The following is a 19,992-nucleotide window of genomic DNA, read 5'->3' as shown; positions in this document are numbered from 1 at the left end:
GGGTTCAGTTTGCTAGTATTTTAAGGATTTTTGTATTTATATTCATCAGTGATATTGGCCTGTAATTTTCATTTTTTTGTGAGATCCTTGTCTGGTTTTCGTATCAGGGTGATGGTGGCCTTGTAGAATGAATTTGGGAGTGTTCTGCCCTCTGCAAGTTTTTGGAAAAGTTTGAGAAGGATAGGTGTTAGCTCTTCTCTAAATATTTGATAGAATTCTCCTGTGAAGCTTTCTGGTCCTGAACTTTTGTTTGTTTGAAGATTTTTTTTTTTTTTTTTTTTTTTTGGTTACGCGGACCTCTCACTGCTGTGGCCTCTCCCGTTGCGGAGCACAGGCTCTGGACACGCAGGCTCAGCAGCCATGGCTCACGGGCCCAGCCGCTCCGCAGCATGTGGGATCCTCCCGGACCGGGACACGAACCAGTGTCCCCTGCATCTGCAGGTGGACTCTCAACCACTGTGCCACCAGGGAAGCCCTGTTTGAAGATTTTTAATCACAGTTTCAATTTCAGTGCTTGTGATTGGTCTGTTCCTATTTTCTATTTCTTCCTGGTTCAGTCTTGGAAGGTTGTACCTTTCTAAGAATTTGTCCATTTCTTCCAGGTTGTCCATTTTATTGGCATATAGTTGCTTGTAGTAGTCTCTTAGGATCCTTTGTATTTCTGCGGTGTCAGTTGAAGCTTCTCCTTTTTCAATTCTAATTTTATTGATTTGAGTCCTCTCCCTTTTTTTTTTGATGGGTCTTACTAAAGGTTTATCAATTTTGTTTATCTTCTCAAAGAACCAACTCTTTGTTTTATTGATTTTTGCTATTGTTTTTTTTGTTTCTCTTTCATTTATTTCTGCTCTGATCTTTATGATTTCTTTCCTTCTAGTAACTTTGGGTTTTGTTTGTTCTTTTTGTAGTTGCTTTAGGTGTAAGATTAGGTTGTTTATATGAGATTTTTCCTGTTTCTTGATGTAGGATTGTGTTGCTATAAACTTCCCTCTTAGAACTGCTCTTGCTGCCACCCATAGGTTTTGGGTCATCGTGTTTTCATTGTCATTTGTTTCTAGGTATTTTTTGATTTCCTTTTTGATTTCTTCAGTGATCTCTTGGTTACGTAGTAGCACATTGTTTAGCCTCCCTGTGTTTGTGATTTTTACAGTTCTTTTTCCTGTAATTGATTTCTAACCTCATAGCATTGTGGTCAGAAATGATGGTTGATACAATTTCAGTTTTCTTAAATTTACCAAGGCTTGATTTGTGACCCAAGATGTGATCTCTCCTGGAGAATGTCCTGTGTGCACTTGAGAACAAAGTGTATTCTGCTGCTTTCAGATGGAATTTCCTATAAATATCAATTAAGTCTGTCTGGTCTCATGTGTTATTTAAGACTTGTGTTTCCTTATTAATTTTCTGTCTGGATGATCTATCCATTGGAGTGAGTGCTAAAGTCCCCCACTATTACTGTGTTACTGCTCAATTCCCCTTTTATGGCTGTTAGCATTTGCCTTATGTATTGAGGTGCTCCTGTGTTGAGTGCATAAATATTTACAATTATTATATCTTCTTCTTGGTTTGATCCCTTGATCGTCATGTGGTGTCCTTCCTTCTCTCTTGTGACAGTCTTTATTTGAAAGTCTATTTTTTCTGACATGAGTATTGCTACTCTAGCTTTCTTTTGATTTCCATTTGCGTGGAATATTTTTCCATCCCCTCACTTTCCGTCTGTATGTGTCCCTAGGTCTGAAGTAGGTCTCTTGTAGACAACGTATATACAGGTCCTGTTTTTGTATCCATTCAGTCAGTCTGTCTTTTGGTTGGAGCATTAATCCATTTACATTTAAGGTAATTATCGATATGTGTGTTCCTATTATCATTTTCTCAATTGTTTTGGGTTTGTTTTTTTTGTTTTTGTGGTACGTGGACCTCTCACTGTTGTGGCCTCTCCCGTTGCGGAGCACAGGCTCCGGATGCGCAGGCTCAGCGGCCATGGCTTACGGTCCCAGCTGCTCCACAGCATGTGGGATCTTCCTGGACCGGGGCACGAACCCTTGTCCCCTGCATTGGCAGGTGGACTCTCAACCACTGCGCCACCAGGGAAGCCCCTTGGGTTTGTTTTTGTAGGTCTTTTTCTTCTCTTGTCTTTCCTGCCTAGAGAAGTTCCTTTAGCATTTGTTGCAGAGCTCGTCTGGTGATGCTGAATTCTGTTAGCTTTTGCTTGTCTGTAGAGCTTTTGATTTCTCCATCAAATCTGAATGAGAGCCTTAATGGGTAGAGTAATTTTGGTTGTAGGTTTCTCCCTATCACTTTAAATATATCCTGCCACTCCCTTCTGGCCTGCAGAGTTTCTGCTGAAAGATCAGCTGATAACCTTATGGGGATTCCCTTGTATGTTATTTATTGCTTTTCCCTGCTGCTTTTAATATTTTTTCTTTGTATCTAATTTTTTGTTAATTTGGTTAATATGTGTCTCAGCATGTTTCTCCTTGGGTTTATCCTGTATGGGAGGCTCTGTGCTTCCTGGAATTAACTATTTCCTTTCCCATGTTAGGAAAGTTTTCGACTATAATCTTTTCAAATATTTTCTCACACGCTTTCTCTTTTTCTTCTTCTAGGACCCCTATAATTTGAATATTGGTGCATTTAATGTTGTGCCGGAGGTCTCTGAGACTGTCCTCAATTCTTCATTCTTTTTTCTTTATTCTGTTCCTCAGCAGTTATTTCCACCATTCTGTCTTCCAGCTCACTTATCAGTTCTTCTTCATCAGTTATTCTGCTGTTGATTCCTTCTAGTATATTTTTAACTTCAGTTATTGTGTTGTTCATCACTGTTTGTTCTTTAGTTCTTCTAGGTCCTTGTTAAACATTTCTCGTATTTCCTCCATTCTATTTCTGAGATTTTGGATCATCTTTACTATCATTACTCTGGATTCTTTTTCAGGTTTATTGCCTATTTCCTCTTTATTTATTTGGTCTTGTGGGTTTTTACCTTGCTCCTTTGTCTGCAACATATTTCTCTGTCTTCTCATTTTGTCTGGCTTACTCTGTTTGAGGTCTCCTTTCCGCAGGCTGCAGGGTTGTAGTTCCTTTTGCTTCTGGTGTCTGCCTCCAGTGGGTGAGGTTGGTCCAGTTGCTTGTGTAGGCGTCCTGGTGGGAGGGACTCGTGCCTGTGTTCTGGTGGTGGAGCTGGATCTTGTCCCTCTGATGGGCAGGGCCACGTCAGGTGGTGTGTTTTGGGATGTCTGTGGGCTTAGTACAACTTGAGGCAGCCCGTCTGCTGATGGGTGGGTTTGTGTTCCCGTCTTGCTTGTTGTTTGGCTTGGGGTGTTCAGCACTGAAGCCTGCAAGCAGTTGGTGGAGCTGGGTCTTGGAGTTGAGATGGAGACCTCCAGGAGAGCTCTCGCCAATTAATATTTCCTGGGCAAGCAAACAGCAACAAAAACAATTAAAAACAAACAAACAAACAAAACCCCAAACAAATGGTAAAAGCAAAACCAAACAAAAACAAAGAAAACATACACACATAAAAAATAAGAAACAAAAACAAGAAAAAACGAGAACAACCAAACAAAAGAACCTCAAAATGAAATCAAACAATTAAAAACAAAATCAACAAAAACAAAAAATAGAAAACAAAAGAAAAGCAGAATGGGAACTGAAGGAAAAAGCAAAGAAAACAAAACAAACACACAAAAATGATTTTTAAAAAATGATTTAAAAAAGATAAGAACAAATAGAACAAAGGAAAAAAGATAAAAAGAAAATAGAACAAAGGAAAGAAACAAAGAAAAAGAACAACAAAAAGTAACATAGAAATAGAAATATAAAACAATTAAAAATATAAAAAAATTTTTTAAAGCTAAATAAAAATAAGAACAAATAATAATAGAAAAACAGCAACAAAACAAAACATTAAGAAAATAGTAATAATTATATTTTCCTGGTCTCAGCTATCAGTGTCATTGCCCCCACTGTGAGTCACAGCCAACCTTCACCTCCCCGGGAAGCCCTCCAAAGCCTCTAGGTAGGTCTCTGGTCCCTCTGTGGACACTGCGGGGCAGCTAAGACCCTGACCTGGCCCAGCTTCCACGTGTACTATCCCCAAAGTCCACAGCTGCTAGAGCTAGGCCAGTTTCAGTTGTGGGAACACTCATGTCCATTCAGATATTCCATTGATGCAGGGTTTACCAAGCTGAAGGCAGGGATTTAATCTGTGGTTTGTGTAGCTGCACGGAAAGATTTTTGTTCCTCTTCCTTAGTCGATCTGCCTCTGGGGCTTAGCTGTGGTTTTAGCCTCACCTCTGCATTTTGGCCACCCACAGGAGTCTGCCCCCGAGGCTGCCGTGGAGCACTTGGGTCTGCCCTGGTGAGGACAGGGCATAGAGGTGGCACGACTGCCTGGGTCATGGGGGTCCTGGCAGTGATAGGGGTGTGGCAAAGCCAGTGGCTACAGGCACGAGAGATCTGGCCCCGGTGGGAGGCTTTCCTAGCACCTGGCGGCTGGTGCAAGAAGGTCAGCCCTGGTGGGGGCTTTTTTTAGCACCTGGAACGGCAGGGGCCCAGCACATGGGGAGAGAGAGGCTGCAGTGGCAGCTCCACCCCCTGTGCGTCACACAACAGAGGTGCCTTGCTTCCATGGCAGTCTGGGTTTCCTCCACAAGCATTCCTCGTTGTGGATTTCCTCCCTCCTGTCCCCTTAGGCTATCTTCTCACAGCCAACAGCAGTCCTCCCTGCAGGTTTGCTCTCCAGTCCCCATGTTCCAGCTCTCAGCGCCCATGTGCACCGTCAGACACACGTCCCAGTCTGGGGTGTGGAGGGCTGTGGTGCAGACCATCTGTGTAGGTCTGTCCTGTCTGCCACAGACCGGCCATTTCACCCTCCTCCAACAGCCTCAGATGCTCCCCTTCTGTCCCAACTGATTTCCCCATTGGTGAGGGGGCTTCCCTGGATGCAGGAACCTCTTTTCTGCTTCAGCTCCCCGCCAGGGGCGCAGATCCCGTCCCACTTCCTCTCCTCTTCTTTTTCCCTTCTTTCTTTCATCCTGCCCAGTTATGCAGGGATCTTTTCTGTCCTTTCCGGTGTCCAAGGTCTTCTACTAGTGTTCATCTGGTGTTCTGTGAGAATTGTTCCATGTATTCTTGATGCATTTGTGGAAGGAGATGAACTCCGTGTCCTCCTACTCCTCCACCATCTTGGTGAATCTGAAATAACTAAGTATTAACATGTTTTAAAAAGCATGATAAACATGTTTATGTGTATATATATATATATGTATAAACACTGCAGAACACAATATGGCAGAGCATTTAAAAGTAGAATACATACACATATAATATATTTATGCATGTAGGTATATATGCATTTATACATATGTATGTACGTATATATATATATGTATGTTGTGTGTATGTATTCTACTGTTTTTTTAATTAATTTATTCTTTTATTCTTGGCTGCGTTGGGTCTTTGCTGCTGTGCACGGGCTTTCTCTAGTTACGGCGAGTGGGAGCTACTCTTCGTTGCATTGCATGGGCTTCTCAGTGCGGTGGCTTCTCTTATTGTGGAGCACGGGCTCTAGGTGCACAGGCTTCAGTAGTTGTGGCACGCGGGCTCAGTAGTTGTGGCTCGCAGGCTCTAGAGCACAGCCTCAGTAGTTGTGGTGCACGGGTTTAGTTGCTCCGTGGCATATGGGATCTTCCCGGTCCAGGGCTCGAACCCGTGTCCCCTGCATTGGCAGGCAGATTCTTAACCACTGTGCCACCAGGGAAGTCCTGTATTCTACTTTTAAATGCTCTGCCCTGTTTAGAGTTTGGTAGGCAGAAAATATTTGATAAATGTTAGGAATTGCCAACCTTTTGGCAAATAAACATGGGAAGTAATCTTACTAAACCTGCAATACTAGCACCTCTTAATAATCAATACAAAGTTTGTGTTACTCTAAAAGGGCCATGCTATATGTTTATATGTAGAAATATATCTCATTGTTTCCATTTTTCTCTAGTTGATCCACCAAAATCGGCAAGCCATCTTGAACCAGTTTGCAGCAAACGCTCCTGTTGGCATCAGTATGAGATCAGGCATGCAGCAGCAAATTACACCTCAGGTAACGTGAGAAAACCAGGCATTGTTAGTACTTCTCTAACCCATAACCCAAACTGTATTTCTTAAAGTGTTGACTTGAGTGTCTTTGAAATGGTCTGTGAACTGATCTTTTAATGATGTTTGTACTGTAGCTTTCTTCTAGAATGAATTTATAATCAACTTGTGATACCCCTTACTGATATTTGATGTAAAGCTGAGGGTTCTTTGTTTCATTTTGTTGTTATTATTGTCATTGCTATTAGATATCAGGTGACTAAGTAGAAAACTCTTATTGCTGTCCTGATTAGTACCAGTATTAAGAAGCCTCGGATATGAAACTGTGTGTATGGTACCTGAAACCTGATCAAAACCCAGTCACACATTGCTTAGTTATCTTAACTACCTTGCGTTCTCCACTTAGTCTGAGCGTCAGCATTTTGGTTTTTATTTGTTTTAATGATCCTTGTGTAAGAACCCAGAGCCATTGGAACTAAACATAAAAAGAACGGTGTAGGCTTCTAAGTGTTATCTAGTGCTTCCTCCCTATTTAACTTCTGCATGTACTTTAATATTTTTGCTTCAACCACTTTTTTTTTTTTTGGCTGCACCACGCAGCTTGTGGGATCTTAGTTCCCTGACCAGGGATTGAACCGGGCCCACGGCAGTGAAAGCGCCAAGTCCTAACCACTGGACCACCAGGGATTTCCCTCAACCACTTTTTTTATGGTTTCCCAACAAATTACACAAAAATTTGGGGGATGAGGTATTTTAGAGAGGATTCGAACAAAACACTTCTCCATAAAATGAACCTAGAAGGATTGGGAGCAAATACTAACCAAAAGGATAAATATTGATAGAAACTGCTGTTTAGCAGCAGGTGTTGACATCTTCATGGATCCAGACTTGGGTTTCTCTGTCTTAAAAATCTCAGTGGTTAGCTCATGCAAGGGTAATTAGGTTATAAGGAAACAAGACCCCACTGTTGGAATTCACATAAAGACAGATTCTATCAGGAAGTCATTATGTCACAGTTTCTTCCAGAGTAGACTTCATCTGGTTGGCAATTTTCATTTTTATGGAGCTGTATGCTTTAATCAGCTCCTCAACCTGAACGGACATTTTCTGATGAAGGCTTTATTGACATGCCATGTTGCTTTGCAAGTTAGACCAGAAAGTGACTTCAACCTAATTTTACCACTCTTTCATCATTCATAATATTATAACTATTAAAACACTTACTCTAGTGCCTGGAGCAGTCTTACGCTGCAACAATAATATAAGATACCTGGGTTCATTTATTTCTGCTTATTATTTTGTTTCTAATTAATTATTTGCTTTTTAAGTGACGATTTGGCATTGGATCCCAGATTTCTGATTCTTCCTTTTTTAATGGTATTTGTAGATTTTTCTAATTGTGAAGATAATGCACATTCATTATAGATAATTTGGAAAATACAGAAAATTAAAATCACCTGTTATCACATTTCATTTAAGTAAAGTGGAATAAATGATCTCTAAGAGAAAAGGGAAAACTAAGTTTCACCATACTAGAAACACAGTGAATTTTTTGGAAATGAAAAAGAAAATGTCCCCTAACAACCTAATGCCAGATAAGATAGAAGTCATCAGGCACATTTTATTTCTCTTCTTTATGGTTTTCATGTTTCTCTTAATAGTTTTCATGGCCTATATTATAATACTAATCAATATATGCTTTCTTAGACTTTTATCAGTCCTGTGTGACTTTAATCTGTAAAATGTACTTATTTTCTCTCCTGTAGCTATTACTTAAGAGGTTTTCTTCCTTTTCTGTTTTAGTTTCCCTTGTACACTGATAATTGCTACATATTCTGTTGCTCCAAGCTACTAGTCTTAATCCTGTAAGCTGTCTAAGATAGGTGGTAATCATAATAATATTAGTAAGTGAGGATTTTTTTCTCTCTTTTTTAGCCACCCCTGAATGCCCAAATGTTGGCACAGCGCCAGCGGGAGCTGTATAGTCAACAGCACCGACAGAGGCAGCTAATACAGCAGCAAAGAGCCATGCTTATGAGGCAACAGAGCTTTGGGAACAACCTCCCTCCCTCATCTGGACTGCCAGTTCAAATGGGGAACCCCCGTCTTCCTCAGGGTGCTCCGCAGCAATTCCCCTACCCACCAAACTATGGTACAAATCCAGGAACCCCACCTGCTTCTACCAGCCCATTTTCACAACTGGCAGCAAATCCTGAGGCAACCTTGGCCAACCGCAACAGCATGGTGAACAGAGGCATGACAGGAAACATGGGAGGCCAGTTTGGCACTGGAATCAGTCCTCAGATGCAGCAGAATGTCTTCCAGTACCCAGGATCAGGTATGAGGATTACACCTTTATGTTGCTTTTATAAGTACAGTTGGCCCTCAGCATCCACAGGTTCCATACCTGTGGATTCAACAACCCCAAATCGAAAATATCCACCCCCCCCAAAAAAAAATTCCAGAAAGTTCCTAAAAGCAAATTTGGATTGGCTGCACTCTGGGAACTATTTACATAGCACTTACATTGTATTAGGTTTTACAAGTAATCTAGAGATGATTTAGTATATGGGAGGATGTGCATAGGTTCTGTTTCTCCATTTTATATAAGGGACTTGAGCATCCATGGATTTTGGTATCCATGAGGGTCCTGGAACCAATTCCCTATGGATACCAAGGGACGACTATACCACATACAGGCTTAGGTCTCTCTTTTCACATGTGTTTCAGTTCACTGACATTGAGGCAATTTGCTGAAGAAGAAAGATGCTGAGGGAGTTCCCTGGTGGCCTAGTGGTTAGGATTCCGGGCTTTCACTGCCCTGGCCTGGGCGGAACTGAGATCATGCAAGCCGCGGGGCACGGCCAAAAGACAGAAAAGACGTTGGTGTTGGAGTCAGGAGATCCAGGCTCTAGGTTCAGCTCTTGCCACTAAATGGTTGAGTGGTTTGAGGCTTGTCTCTTACATAAAGCTAAGATGATTAAATTAGAGGATCCATAAGGACCTGACACGAAAATTTTTAACGTTTTGTCTGCAAAGCATATTCTTACTTTCTCTCATGGATCCCTATAAGAATCTTATGAGAGTCCATGTCAGACAATGGGTGTAAGTACATTAACTCAAAATTTGCATACAAATTTTTAAAATTATCTTGGAAAGTTTTTTTGATAGATTACATAAGGATAATCAGTCTTCACAGATTATCTCAGACTTCTCATTGGTGTCACCACCCTTAGCTGCTTAGGTTGTAAGCTATTCCTCTGAAATATCAGGCAGCTTTCTGGCTTTCAAAAGCTTTGTTCTTTTTTAATCTTTCATTTGCAGTGTCTCTGTCCTACTCCCTTTGTCCTAGGTAATGATATCTTTTTAAAATTTTTCTTCTATCACTTGGAGATTCTAATAGGTAGTGGCAATAAAACACATTTGATTAATCCACCAGGTTTAATTAAACTTTGATGCAAAATTAATGGCAAATTCCTGGGAGAAAAATTGAAATAAATCCCTTCATTTTATAAATGAAAGAAAAAGTAAATTTTAAACCTGCTTAAAAATGAATTTCAATGAGAAAGCTGCTGTTTGACCTGAATAAAATGTTGAAGTTATATAGAGATTTTTTTACACGGCAGTATGCTTATCAACTTTGACAGCCAAATCAATTTAGACTTTTCATTCTGGTGGCAACAAGTGCTGAAATCCTTTGACTATTAAATTAAGTATCTAGGGAGACATGTGTCAGAGAGTACCAGAATTCTCTAAGACGTTTTAATCAAAATTATACCACATCAGTTTCTTTGTCCTCAAGACAATGAAGTCATCTTTGGCTGGTTTAGATCACTTACACTGTATGTGTGGGCAAGAAAAGTATTATAAATCCATATTTTAATTATAAGATTGTCTGAACAGGAGTGGCCTTCAAAAGAGTTGTATTTTCATGTGCCTTGTGATTTGTGTATGCAAAGATTTTGACAAGGTTCCTTCAGTGTATTCCAGCCTACAGAAGTACTTCCTCCAACATGAGAAGACTTACATAGTTGTTTCCCCATTGCTCTTCCAAAACGGCAACTTAGCCAAAACAGCAAATTGATTCTTAGTAGCATTTATGATACTGATTGCAGAGCCTTAAATCACAAGATTTATGTCATTCATTGGGGAAAAAAATAACCACAAATAAGCCAAACATTAGTAAATCCCCCAATAAATTCTCTTATTAAAAAAAAATAAGATAAAAACGGTACGTCTCAAAAAACTAAAAATACAACTACCATGTGACCCAGCAGTTCTACTACTGGGTATATAGCTGAAAAAAACGAAAACACTAATTTGAAAAGATACATGCACCCCAGTGTTCATTGCAGCATTATTTACAATAGCCAAGATATGGAAGCAACCGAAGTGTCCATTAACAGATGAATGGGTAAAGAAGCTGTGGTATATATATATATACAATGGAATACTACTCAGCCATAAAATAAATGATGATATTTTGCCATTTGTAACAACATGGATGGACTTGGAAGATATTTTGCTAAGAGGGAAGAAACTGATGATTACCAGTGGGGAGGGACAAGTTAGGGGTAAGGGATTAAGAGGCACAAACTACTATGTATAAAATAAATAAGCTACAAGGATATCTTGTGCAATACAGGGAATTTAGCCAATATTTTATAATGATTATAAATGGAATACAGCCTTTAAAAATTGTGAATCCTGTGTCGTACACCTGAAACTTATATAGTATTGTACATCAACTATACTTCAATTAAAAATTATTAACTAATTTAAAAAAAAACAAACAGTACTTCTGTCAATTTTCAGTCATACTGCTTAACGCTTCATCTCTGGAAAGCCAATAAAGGATGACTTCTATCTGCTCCTGTTTCTTGACTAAGCCTCCTGGAAAGGCAGTACTCCAAAACCCCATTTCCTATGAAGTTAACAAGATTTCCTTCAGGGTTGTGGGTCTAGTCTTTAATCTCTTGCAAGCCATATAGATGGAATACAGTGATCGAGATAATGAGTGGGTAGAGCTTCCTTCTTCTCCAGACAGTACAACCAGATATGTTACTACCCATTGTAATTGCTCTATCTGGTACCCGGATTTTTCTAACAGTCCAACTTTTTTTTTTTTTGTGGTACGTGGGCCTCTCACCACTGTGGCCTCTCCCGTTGCGGAGCACAGCCTCCAGACGCGCAGGCCCAGCGGCCATGGCTTACGGGCCCAGCTGCTCCACGGCATGTAGGATCCTTCCAGACCGGGGCACGAACCTGCGTCCCCCGCATTGTCAGGCAGACTCTCAACCACTGTGCCACCAGGGAAGCCCCCAGTCCAACTTTTGATTGACAAAAAGTGCTTTTCACAAAATAAGATTTTTTTTATAGAGTATCTGTACTACAAACAAACCCCAGAAGCTAGGCACAGTGGAGAGAGTAGTAGTTTTATCCAGTTGCAGTTTGAAATGAAATGGCAGAGCTTTCAGGTCTTCCATGAAAAAACAAAAACACAGGGGGAAAATTGTTTGTTTTTCTGGAGAGCATAAGAACATTTAAAGGTTCAGTAGTTTAAATTTCTTCCATTGCTCTAAGTTATAAACTTGCACTATCATGATCAGCAACCTGGTAGAAAGCTGCAAGATCAGCTTGTGTGTTGGTACAAATTCAAGTTCTGGAGAAATTCCAACCTTTTCAAATCAAGCCTTCTCCAAGAAACAAAAAGCACCACATGTTTTTATAAATAAAGTTTTATTGGGACTCATCCATGCTCATTAGTTTACATATAGTCTATAGCTGGCTTCACACAGTAGAGTTAAGTAGTTCTTACAGAAATGTTATGGCCTGCAAAACTGAAAATATTTACTATCTGGCCCTTTGCAGAAAAAGTTGGCTGATCCCTGTGTTAATTAATGATAGTAAAACCAAAGGATGAATAAAGTAGCTTTGCTTTAGTCCTTTGTTTTGGCATCTTTCAACTTAAAATAGACCCAAAGTAAACGAAGGAACATGTAGGTCATAATAATGACAGCGTATGCTTTCTTTTATTTCTGAAAACAGAAAATTATTGTAGACTATCATGCCATGATGATGAGTGCACAAGAACAGAATAAGACATTTAAAATTTATTTTATACTATGGTAATATTCAAGCAAAATATGAGAGAAATTTAAAAAGAAATTTTTTGTACCTATTTCATGAATTCCTTGGAGCCAATCCAGAGCTCCCTCTTCTGTGAACTACAGAAAACATGCTACTCTACTCACTTCTCCTGAGTGATGTCATCTACTCCTGTGGCTTCAATGACTTCTTCATGCTTATGACTTTCTTCTCTATATCTAAACCAGATCTCTCAGCTCATGTGAGAGACATACCTGAATTTTCTACCAGCACCCAAACTTGTCCAGAGCTAGGCTCATCAACTCCATTTCCCCTTCCCTCCATGCCTCAATGTGCCAGTTTAACAAACCTCTCAAGTTCCAAGAAAGAATATATACCTTGCTCTCTTTTACTTCTAGGCTTTTGTGTTTTCTGTATCCTTTGTCTAAAATGTCCTTCCCTCATCTGTCTCATTCCTGTTCCTCCCTCCCCTCAGAGATATCTCCTCTGGGAAGCCCTCCCTGACACTCCCAACCATAAGTACTCACCACTCTGTCTTTTTTTTTTTCTTAAAGTATGATGAGTTTTTAAAAAATTTTTATTTATTTATTGGCTGTGTTGGGTCTTCGTTGCTGCACATGGGCTTTCTCTAGTTGCAGCAAGCAGGGCCTACTCTTCGTTGTGGTGCGCGGGCTTCTCATTGCGGTGGCTTCTCTTGCGGAGCATGGCCTCTAGGCACGCAAGCTTCAGTAGTTGTGGCTCGCGGGCTCTAGAGCGCAGGCTCAGTAGTTGTGGCCCACGGCTTAGTTGCTCCGCAGCATGTGGGATCTTTCCAGACCAGGGATCGGACCTGTGTCCCCTGCATTGGCAGGCGGATTCTTAACCACTGCACCACCAGGGAAGCCCCACCCTCTCTTAGAGCCACGTGTTCATCAGCTGCCTTTCTTTTTTTTTTTTTTTTTTTTTTTTTTTTTTTTGCGGTACGCGGGCCTCTCAGTGTTGTGGCCTCTCCCGTTGCGGAGCACAGGCTCCGGACGCACAGGCTCAGCGGCCATGGCTCATGGGCCCAGCCACTCCGCGGCATGTGGGATCTTCCCGGACCGGGGCACGAACTCGTGTCCCCTGCATCAGCAGGTGGACTCTCAACCACTGCACCACCAGGGAAGCCCTGCCTTTCTTTTTAAACAGCAAGTTCCTTGAGAGAGCCAAGTGTGACCTTTTAAATCTTTGTTTCTCAAGTGCTCAGCACAGTGGTCTGGTGGGGAGAGTAGATGCTCAGTGAATCTTTTAATGGAAAAATGAATCCTAATTCTAGTTGCTGCTGCCAGTGAAATTTATGTGGTGAAATTTATGGTCCAGCAGGGAGACTTAACATAATCAAATATAGAACTGTAGAACTTTTAAACTAGAAGGAAGAATACTGTCTGGTCCAAGGAATCCAAGGTCCAGTGCAGTGGCAGAACTGGGGCCAGAACTCTACCCCTCCAAATTCATTATTCACAGACTGGTTCTTTCTACTAAAACTAGGTCATCTGATAAGGAAAACATGGGCAGTTAGAATGTGAAATGAGGCCAGAAAAAAATGTCAGAAAGCATGCTGGGACTTCCCTGGTGGCACAGTGGATAGGAGTCCACCTGCCAATGCAGGGGACACGGGTTCGATCCCTGGTCCGGGAAGATCCCACATGCTGTGGAGCAACTAAACCCGTGCGCCACAACTACTGAGCCTGCACTGTAGAGCCCACAAGCCACAACTGCTGAGCCCACGAGCCACAATTACTGAGCCTGCATGCTACAACTACTGAAGCCCACGCACCTAGAGCCTGTGCTCCACAACAGGAAAAGCCACCGCAATGAGAAGCCCGCGCACCGCAACAAAGAGTAGCCCCCACTCGCTGCAACTAGAGAAAGCCCGCGTGCGGCAATGAAGATCCAACGCAGCCAAAAATAAATTTATTTTAAAAAAAAAGCATGCTGATGTACTTGAAGTCTTACTTATTAACTTTGACCCCACAGAATAATAGCCAGAATGTGATAAGTATATTCCCCCCTCACGTATATATTTTTCCTGAAAGAAATTATTTTATCATAAATAAGATTAAAAATGCATTAGGAACAGATAAGTATTTTTTAAAGATCATAACCAAAATAGTTAAAAGTTAAAATGTAGAATTAATGCAAAGACAGCCAATATAAAAATGAAGATGATGGGGGGGAACCCACCCTCTAGAGTCATAAATGAAAAAAATAACTTCTCCATATATTCTAAGTCAAAATTATTTACCAGAGATTAAATTACATATGGAGGAAGCAGCAAGGAGAAAAATATGTAGCTTTTTTTTTAATATAAATTTATTTATTTTATTTTTGGCTGTGCTGGGTCTTCAGTTGCTGTGTGCCAGCTTTCTCTAGTTGCAGTGAGCGGGGGCTACTCTTTGTTGTGGTGCACGGGCTTCTCATTGTGGTGGCTTCTCTTGTTGCGGAGCACAGGCTCTAAGCATGTGGGCTTCAGTAGTTGCAGCACCCAGGCTCAGTAGGCTCAGTAGTTGTGGCTTGTGGGCCCTAGAGCACAGGCTCAGTAGTTGTGGCGCACGGGCTTAGTTGCTCCGCGGCATGCGGGATCTTCCTGGACCAGGGCTCGAACCTGTGTCCCCTGCATTGACAGGCAGATTCTTAACCGCTGCGCCACCAGGTAAGTCATTGTAGCTTTATTTATATAAATTTTACCAAGAAAACAAGTAGCTAAATGTTTAGTGAAAGAAAAAAATATAGAAAGTCTACAGTTGGCTCAACTTTCACAGAAAATTTAAAATATTTTTAAAACTGTAGCCTATAAAAAACAAAACTGAATACTTTAACTACATATCTGGCTAGTTTAACCAAACAGAAAAAAGAGAAAAATCATTGTATTAATAATAACAGAACACAAAATATACAGGAATCTACAGTTATGTTTACAAGGAGACATTAAGGGCATAGAGACATACTTATGATATAATGATAAGAGAAAGAAGCAAGCCACAAAGTTATGCAATATTTCATAGAGGAAGATTTGAAGGAATTATACTAAATTATGGGTAATCACATTATGATATTCTTTTTTTCTGTACATTTATAACTTTCTTTACCTCAACAGTATTTAACTGTGAAATGTATTTTGTCAGGAAAAAAATAAAAAATACAAAGTGTTAGCGTAACAGAAAACGTAAAAAGAAGCCCATTTTTACTCTTTTAAATTTTTATGGACTTCCACTTTTGGTCAAGATGGAATAACAGGGACGAGATTTATTCTTCCATTTGAAACAAACAAAAAATTGAACAATAGTTGTAGAAATTGTCCAGACTGTGGTGCAGGAAGGGGGAATCCAACAGGAGCGTGTAGTTTCCTATAGTTGAGGCAATGGCACTTAAGAGTCTGGGAAAGCCAAGGCAGGTAGAGGTTTTAGGGCACAGAACCAGAGAGAAGAGAGCCACACAGAGAGAGAACCATGGGGATGTATAGAGGGTCCTGCTCAGGTCTTCATTTGAGAACTGATCAGTGTGTGTGTGTACACAAACCGAGGCCAAGGAAAACCACCTGAAAAGAACTGAGGGAACATCTTCAGAGTTTACACAGGGCCAGTTCCTCTTCCCACCAGCCAGAATAGAAAACCTCAAAATTCACGGTGTCAAGTAGAATACTCAGAAATGTTTGTGCCTAAGTAGCAGGGCAAAAGAAGCACCAGGCTAAACCCTGCTCTTGTCTCTTTAGGCACAAGACCCAAAAGAATTAAAACTGTTACCATGTAACCTATCCATGACCCAGACAAAGGTCAAAAATTTAAATTTAAAGGAATTTTCAAAATCTAGCACCTAACAAGGTAAAATTCACAAGCCCTGGAATCTGAATTTTTTTTAATTACCAGACATGCAAAGATAAAGGAAAATAAAACCAATAACAAGAAGAAAAATCAGTCATCAAAATCAACCCAGAGGGCTTCCCTGGTGGCGCAGTGGTTGAGAGTCTGCCTGCCAATGCAGGGGACACAGGTTTGTGCCCCGGTCCGGGAAGATCCCACATGCCGCGGAGCAGCTGGGCCCGTGAGCCATGGCCACTGAGCCTGCGTGTCCAGAGCCTGTGCCCCACAACAGAAGAGGCCACAACAGTGAGAGGCCCGCGTACCGCAAAAAAAAAAAAAAATCAACCCAGAAATTTCACAGGTGTTAGAATTAAAACAGTTAAAAATTATACATTTATTCTGTATGTTCAAGAAGCTAGAGGAAAGCTTGAACGTGTTAACTAAAAGTATGAAAGATATAAATAAAACCAAAATGAAACTTCTGGAGATAAAAACTACAGTGTCTGAGATGAAAAATACACTGGATGGGATAAGCAGCAGATTAGACATTATAAAAGAAAAAGTTAGTGAACTTGAAGGTATAACAATGGAAACTATACAAAATGAAATCAGAGAGAATACTGAAAAGGTAGTAATTTACTCCAAATTGATCTTGTAATTACACAATCCGTATCTAAATATCAACATGCTTTTGGGAGAAATTGACAAGCTTCTCCTACAATTTATATGGAAATGCAAAGGACCTAGAGTAGCCGAGACAATTTTGCAAATTAAGAATAAAGTTGGGGGACTTCCCTGGCGGCGCAGTGGTTAAGAATCCTCCTGCCAATGCAGGGGACATGGGTTTGATCCCTGGTCCGGGAAGATCCCACATGCCACGGAGCAGCTAAGCCTGTGCACCACAACTACTGAGCCTGCCCTCTAGAGCCCACAAGCCACAACTACTGAAGCCCGTGCACCTAGAGCCCGTGCTCCGCAACAGGAGAAGCCCATGCACCGCAACAAAGAGTAGTCCCCACTCGCCACAACTAGAGAAAGCCTGAGCACAGCTACGCAGACCCAACACAGCCAAAAGTAAAAATAAATGGATAAATTTATATTAAAAAAAAAGAATAAAGTTGGTTGACTACCAGTTTCAAAAATTATCATAAAGTTACAACAATCAAGACAGTATAGTATTAGTACAAGTATAGACATACATATCACTGCAACAGAATAAAAAGTCCAGATATAAACCCTTACTTTTATGGTCAGTTGATTTTCAACACAGTTATATCAATGGTTACTAATAAGCACTATCCTGAATAGAAAGGAACAAACTACTGATAAATGCTACTTCAGCATAATGTTTCACTCAACATTATGCTGAGAGAAAGGCACCAGACACAAAAGACCTCACATGATTACATTTATATGAAGTTTCCAATAAAAGGCAAATCTGTGGGGACAGAAAGCAGATCAATGGTTGCCTGAAGCTAGAGGTGGGCGTGGGAATTGACTGCAAACAAACACAAAGGAATTTGAGATATGATGAAAATGTCTAAACTGGATTGTGGTGCTGGTTGCACAACTCTATAAATTTACTAAAAATCATTGACTTGTGCAGTTCAGTGGGTGAATTTGATGCTATATAGAGTACGTATCAGTAAAGCTTAAAAAAAGAGGCAGGGAAGGGAAGCAGTGCCCATAAAGACAACTGAGGAGGAGCAGCCGACAATACTTTCATTTCATGAGTGGGTTTTTCTTACCTTTTTCCCTCTTCAACTTATTTTTTTAAGCTTTTTAAAATTATTTTTATTGATGCATACTTGACATAACATTATATTAGTTTCAGGTGTATAACATGATGATTTGATATTTTGTATATATTATAAAACGATCACCACAGTAAGTCCGATTACCATCTACTACTGTACATAGTTACAATTTTTTTTTTCTCATGATGAGAACTTTCAAGATCCACTCTCCTAGCTACTTTCAAATATGCAGTACGGTATTATTAACTATAGTCACTGTGCTATACATTACGTCCCCGTGACTTATTTTTTTCTTCCCATTCTACTGAGATATAAGTGACATACAGCACTGTATGAGTTTAAGGTATACAGCATAATGATTTGACTTACTTCATACATCATGAAATGTTTATCACAAGTTTAGTGAACATCTGTCATCGTGTATCCTTTTCAACTTATTTTTATTACACAAGCAATCTGTCATGTGTGCTCATATTTTTTTTTTACACTTAAAAATTCATGTAGTCAGGGCTTCCCTGGTGGCGCAGTGGTTGAGAGTCCGCCTGCCAATGCAGGGGACACAGGTCCGTGCCCCGGTCCAGGAAGATCCCACATGCCGCGGAGCGGCTGGGCCCGTGAGCCATGGCCGCTGAGCCTGCGCGTCCGGAGCCTGTGCTCCGCAACGGGAGAGGCCACAGCAGTGAGAGGCCCGCGTACCGCAAAAAAAAAAAAAAAAAAAAAATTCATATAGTCAGAAAAGAACAGAAAAGAAAATCATACATAATCATGGTACCCAAATCAATATCTTGGTGAATGGAAACGTTCTTCCAAATCTCTTTTATATGTTTATTTGTCTGTTTATACTGAAATTTCCTGTTTTGTTTTTAAGGAACTGAAATTTTTCCTACTCTGTTGAATAGGCTGTTTCTAACTATATTATGACAGATCCTTCTGGGTTTTTTTTTCTTTTATGGGGTTAATAAATATATAGTATATTCACGTAAATTAATTTGTGTCAATTTGTAGGAATGCTTCCCCAAGGTGAGGCCAACTTTTCTCCATCTCTAAGCCCTGGGAGCTCCATGGTGCCGATGCCAATCCCTCCTCCTCAGAGCTCTCTGCTCCAGCAGACTCCACCCACTTCTGGCTACCAGTCACCAGACATGAAGGCCTGGCAGCAAGGAGCAATGGGAAACAACAAGTAAGGGGGCATTTTTATATATGAGCATCCCTGATACTCTGCAGCACATAAGAACAAATATGCCTTCACAATCCAAATAGAAGATTATTAGCTACTATCCATTTGCAAATTCAAGGAACTGAATTTTATGTTATCAGCAAATAGCGATTTTTAAGTCCTTTAAGTTTCAAGTCAATTTTAAGGCAAATTTGTGTGTTTACAGTATAGAAAAGTACTGTAAACCTTTTCATCCCACTCCCAGCACACCTGAGGAATATGATCGACTCCTATGAGTAACAGAGCTTCGCTGGGACAGATTTAGGGATGAGTACTTCTTAAAAAATCATTCTTTATAAAAACACTTAAAAATCTTAAAAATCTAAAGCAAGAATGGCAAAATGTTAGAATTCAATAGAGCTGAATAGTGGGCACACGGTTTCACTCTTCTCAGTATGTTTGAAGGATTTCATAGCAACAGCAAAGGTTTTTAAGTCTTCTAAGGTCATTCTACCTTACCTAGCTTTTTGAATCTCTGGATTTTCAGTGGCCTTGTTTTACCCATTTTACTGAAAATTATCTTACTAAAGTCATTTTTCCCCCCAAATCGTGGCTGCTGAACTTTTCACACATCACTTGAGTTTTATAAAGGTTTTAATTTGGTTGTGTCTTGATTCTAATGACAAGGAAGCCATTTTATCTGACAACATAATAAGTAAGGTAGTTAAAGTTGAAAACTTAAGACCATATTCTCTTAAAGTTCATTGAAAGGTAAGAGAGGAAATCTTCCTGTTAGAGAACTGTGTAGCTCTCAGTGAGGACTGATGTAAACTAGGTAGAAATGGAACAGTCTGTATGATGTGCAAGAACTTAGTCTTCTGCTGTGTTCTAATCCCAGCTTCCTATACTCACTTTAGATTCCATGGTCTATCTTTATAATTACTCCCTTACAGGCACTCTCAGCTCCCTTGCCCACCTCTCCCTCTGTTGCACTTATGCCTAGCAAAATGCTCCCTAATGAAATCCAACTAAACTCTCGCTCCATACCTACACCTAAGCATCTGAATGTGCC

The 19,992-nt window shown here is 40.4% G+C and overlaps 1 protein-coding gene across 8 annotated transcripts in view; it reads left to right on the top strand.

Moving 5' to 3' along the window:
- NCOA1 (nuclear receptor coactivator 1) overlaps positions 1 to 19,992 on the top strand; it is a 260,501-nt gene that overhangs the window by 224,611 nt on the left and 15,898 nt on the right. For all 8 annotated transcript variants that reach the window (XM_073791697.1, XM_073791698.1, XM_019943146.3 and 5 more), the window contains 3 exons: positions 5,987 to 6,088; positions 8,017 to 8,419; positions 18,770 to 18,944. In XM_073791697.1, the coding sequence (XP_073647798.1) occupies positions 5,987 to 6,088; positions 8,017 to 8,419; positions 18,770 to 18,944 (680 nt within the window). The remainder of the gene's footprint in view (positions 1 to 5,986; positions 6,089 to 8,016; positions 8,420 to 18,769; positions 18,945 to 19,992) is intronic.

The sequence above is a fragment of the Tursiops truncatus genome, chromosome 14 (genome assembly GCF_011762595.2).
Source record: "Tursiops truncatus isolate mTurTru1 chromosome 14, mTurTru1.mat.Y, whole genome shotgun sequence".
Classification (NCBI taxonomy): domain Eukaryota; kingdom Metazoa; phylum Chordata; class Mammalia; order Artiodactyla; family Delphinidae; genus Tursiops; species Tursiops truncatus.
This window is presented reverse-complemented; position numbering and strand designations above follow the sequence as displayed.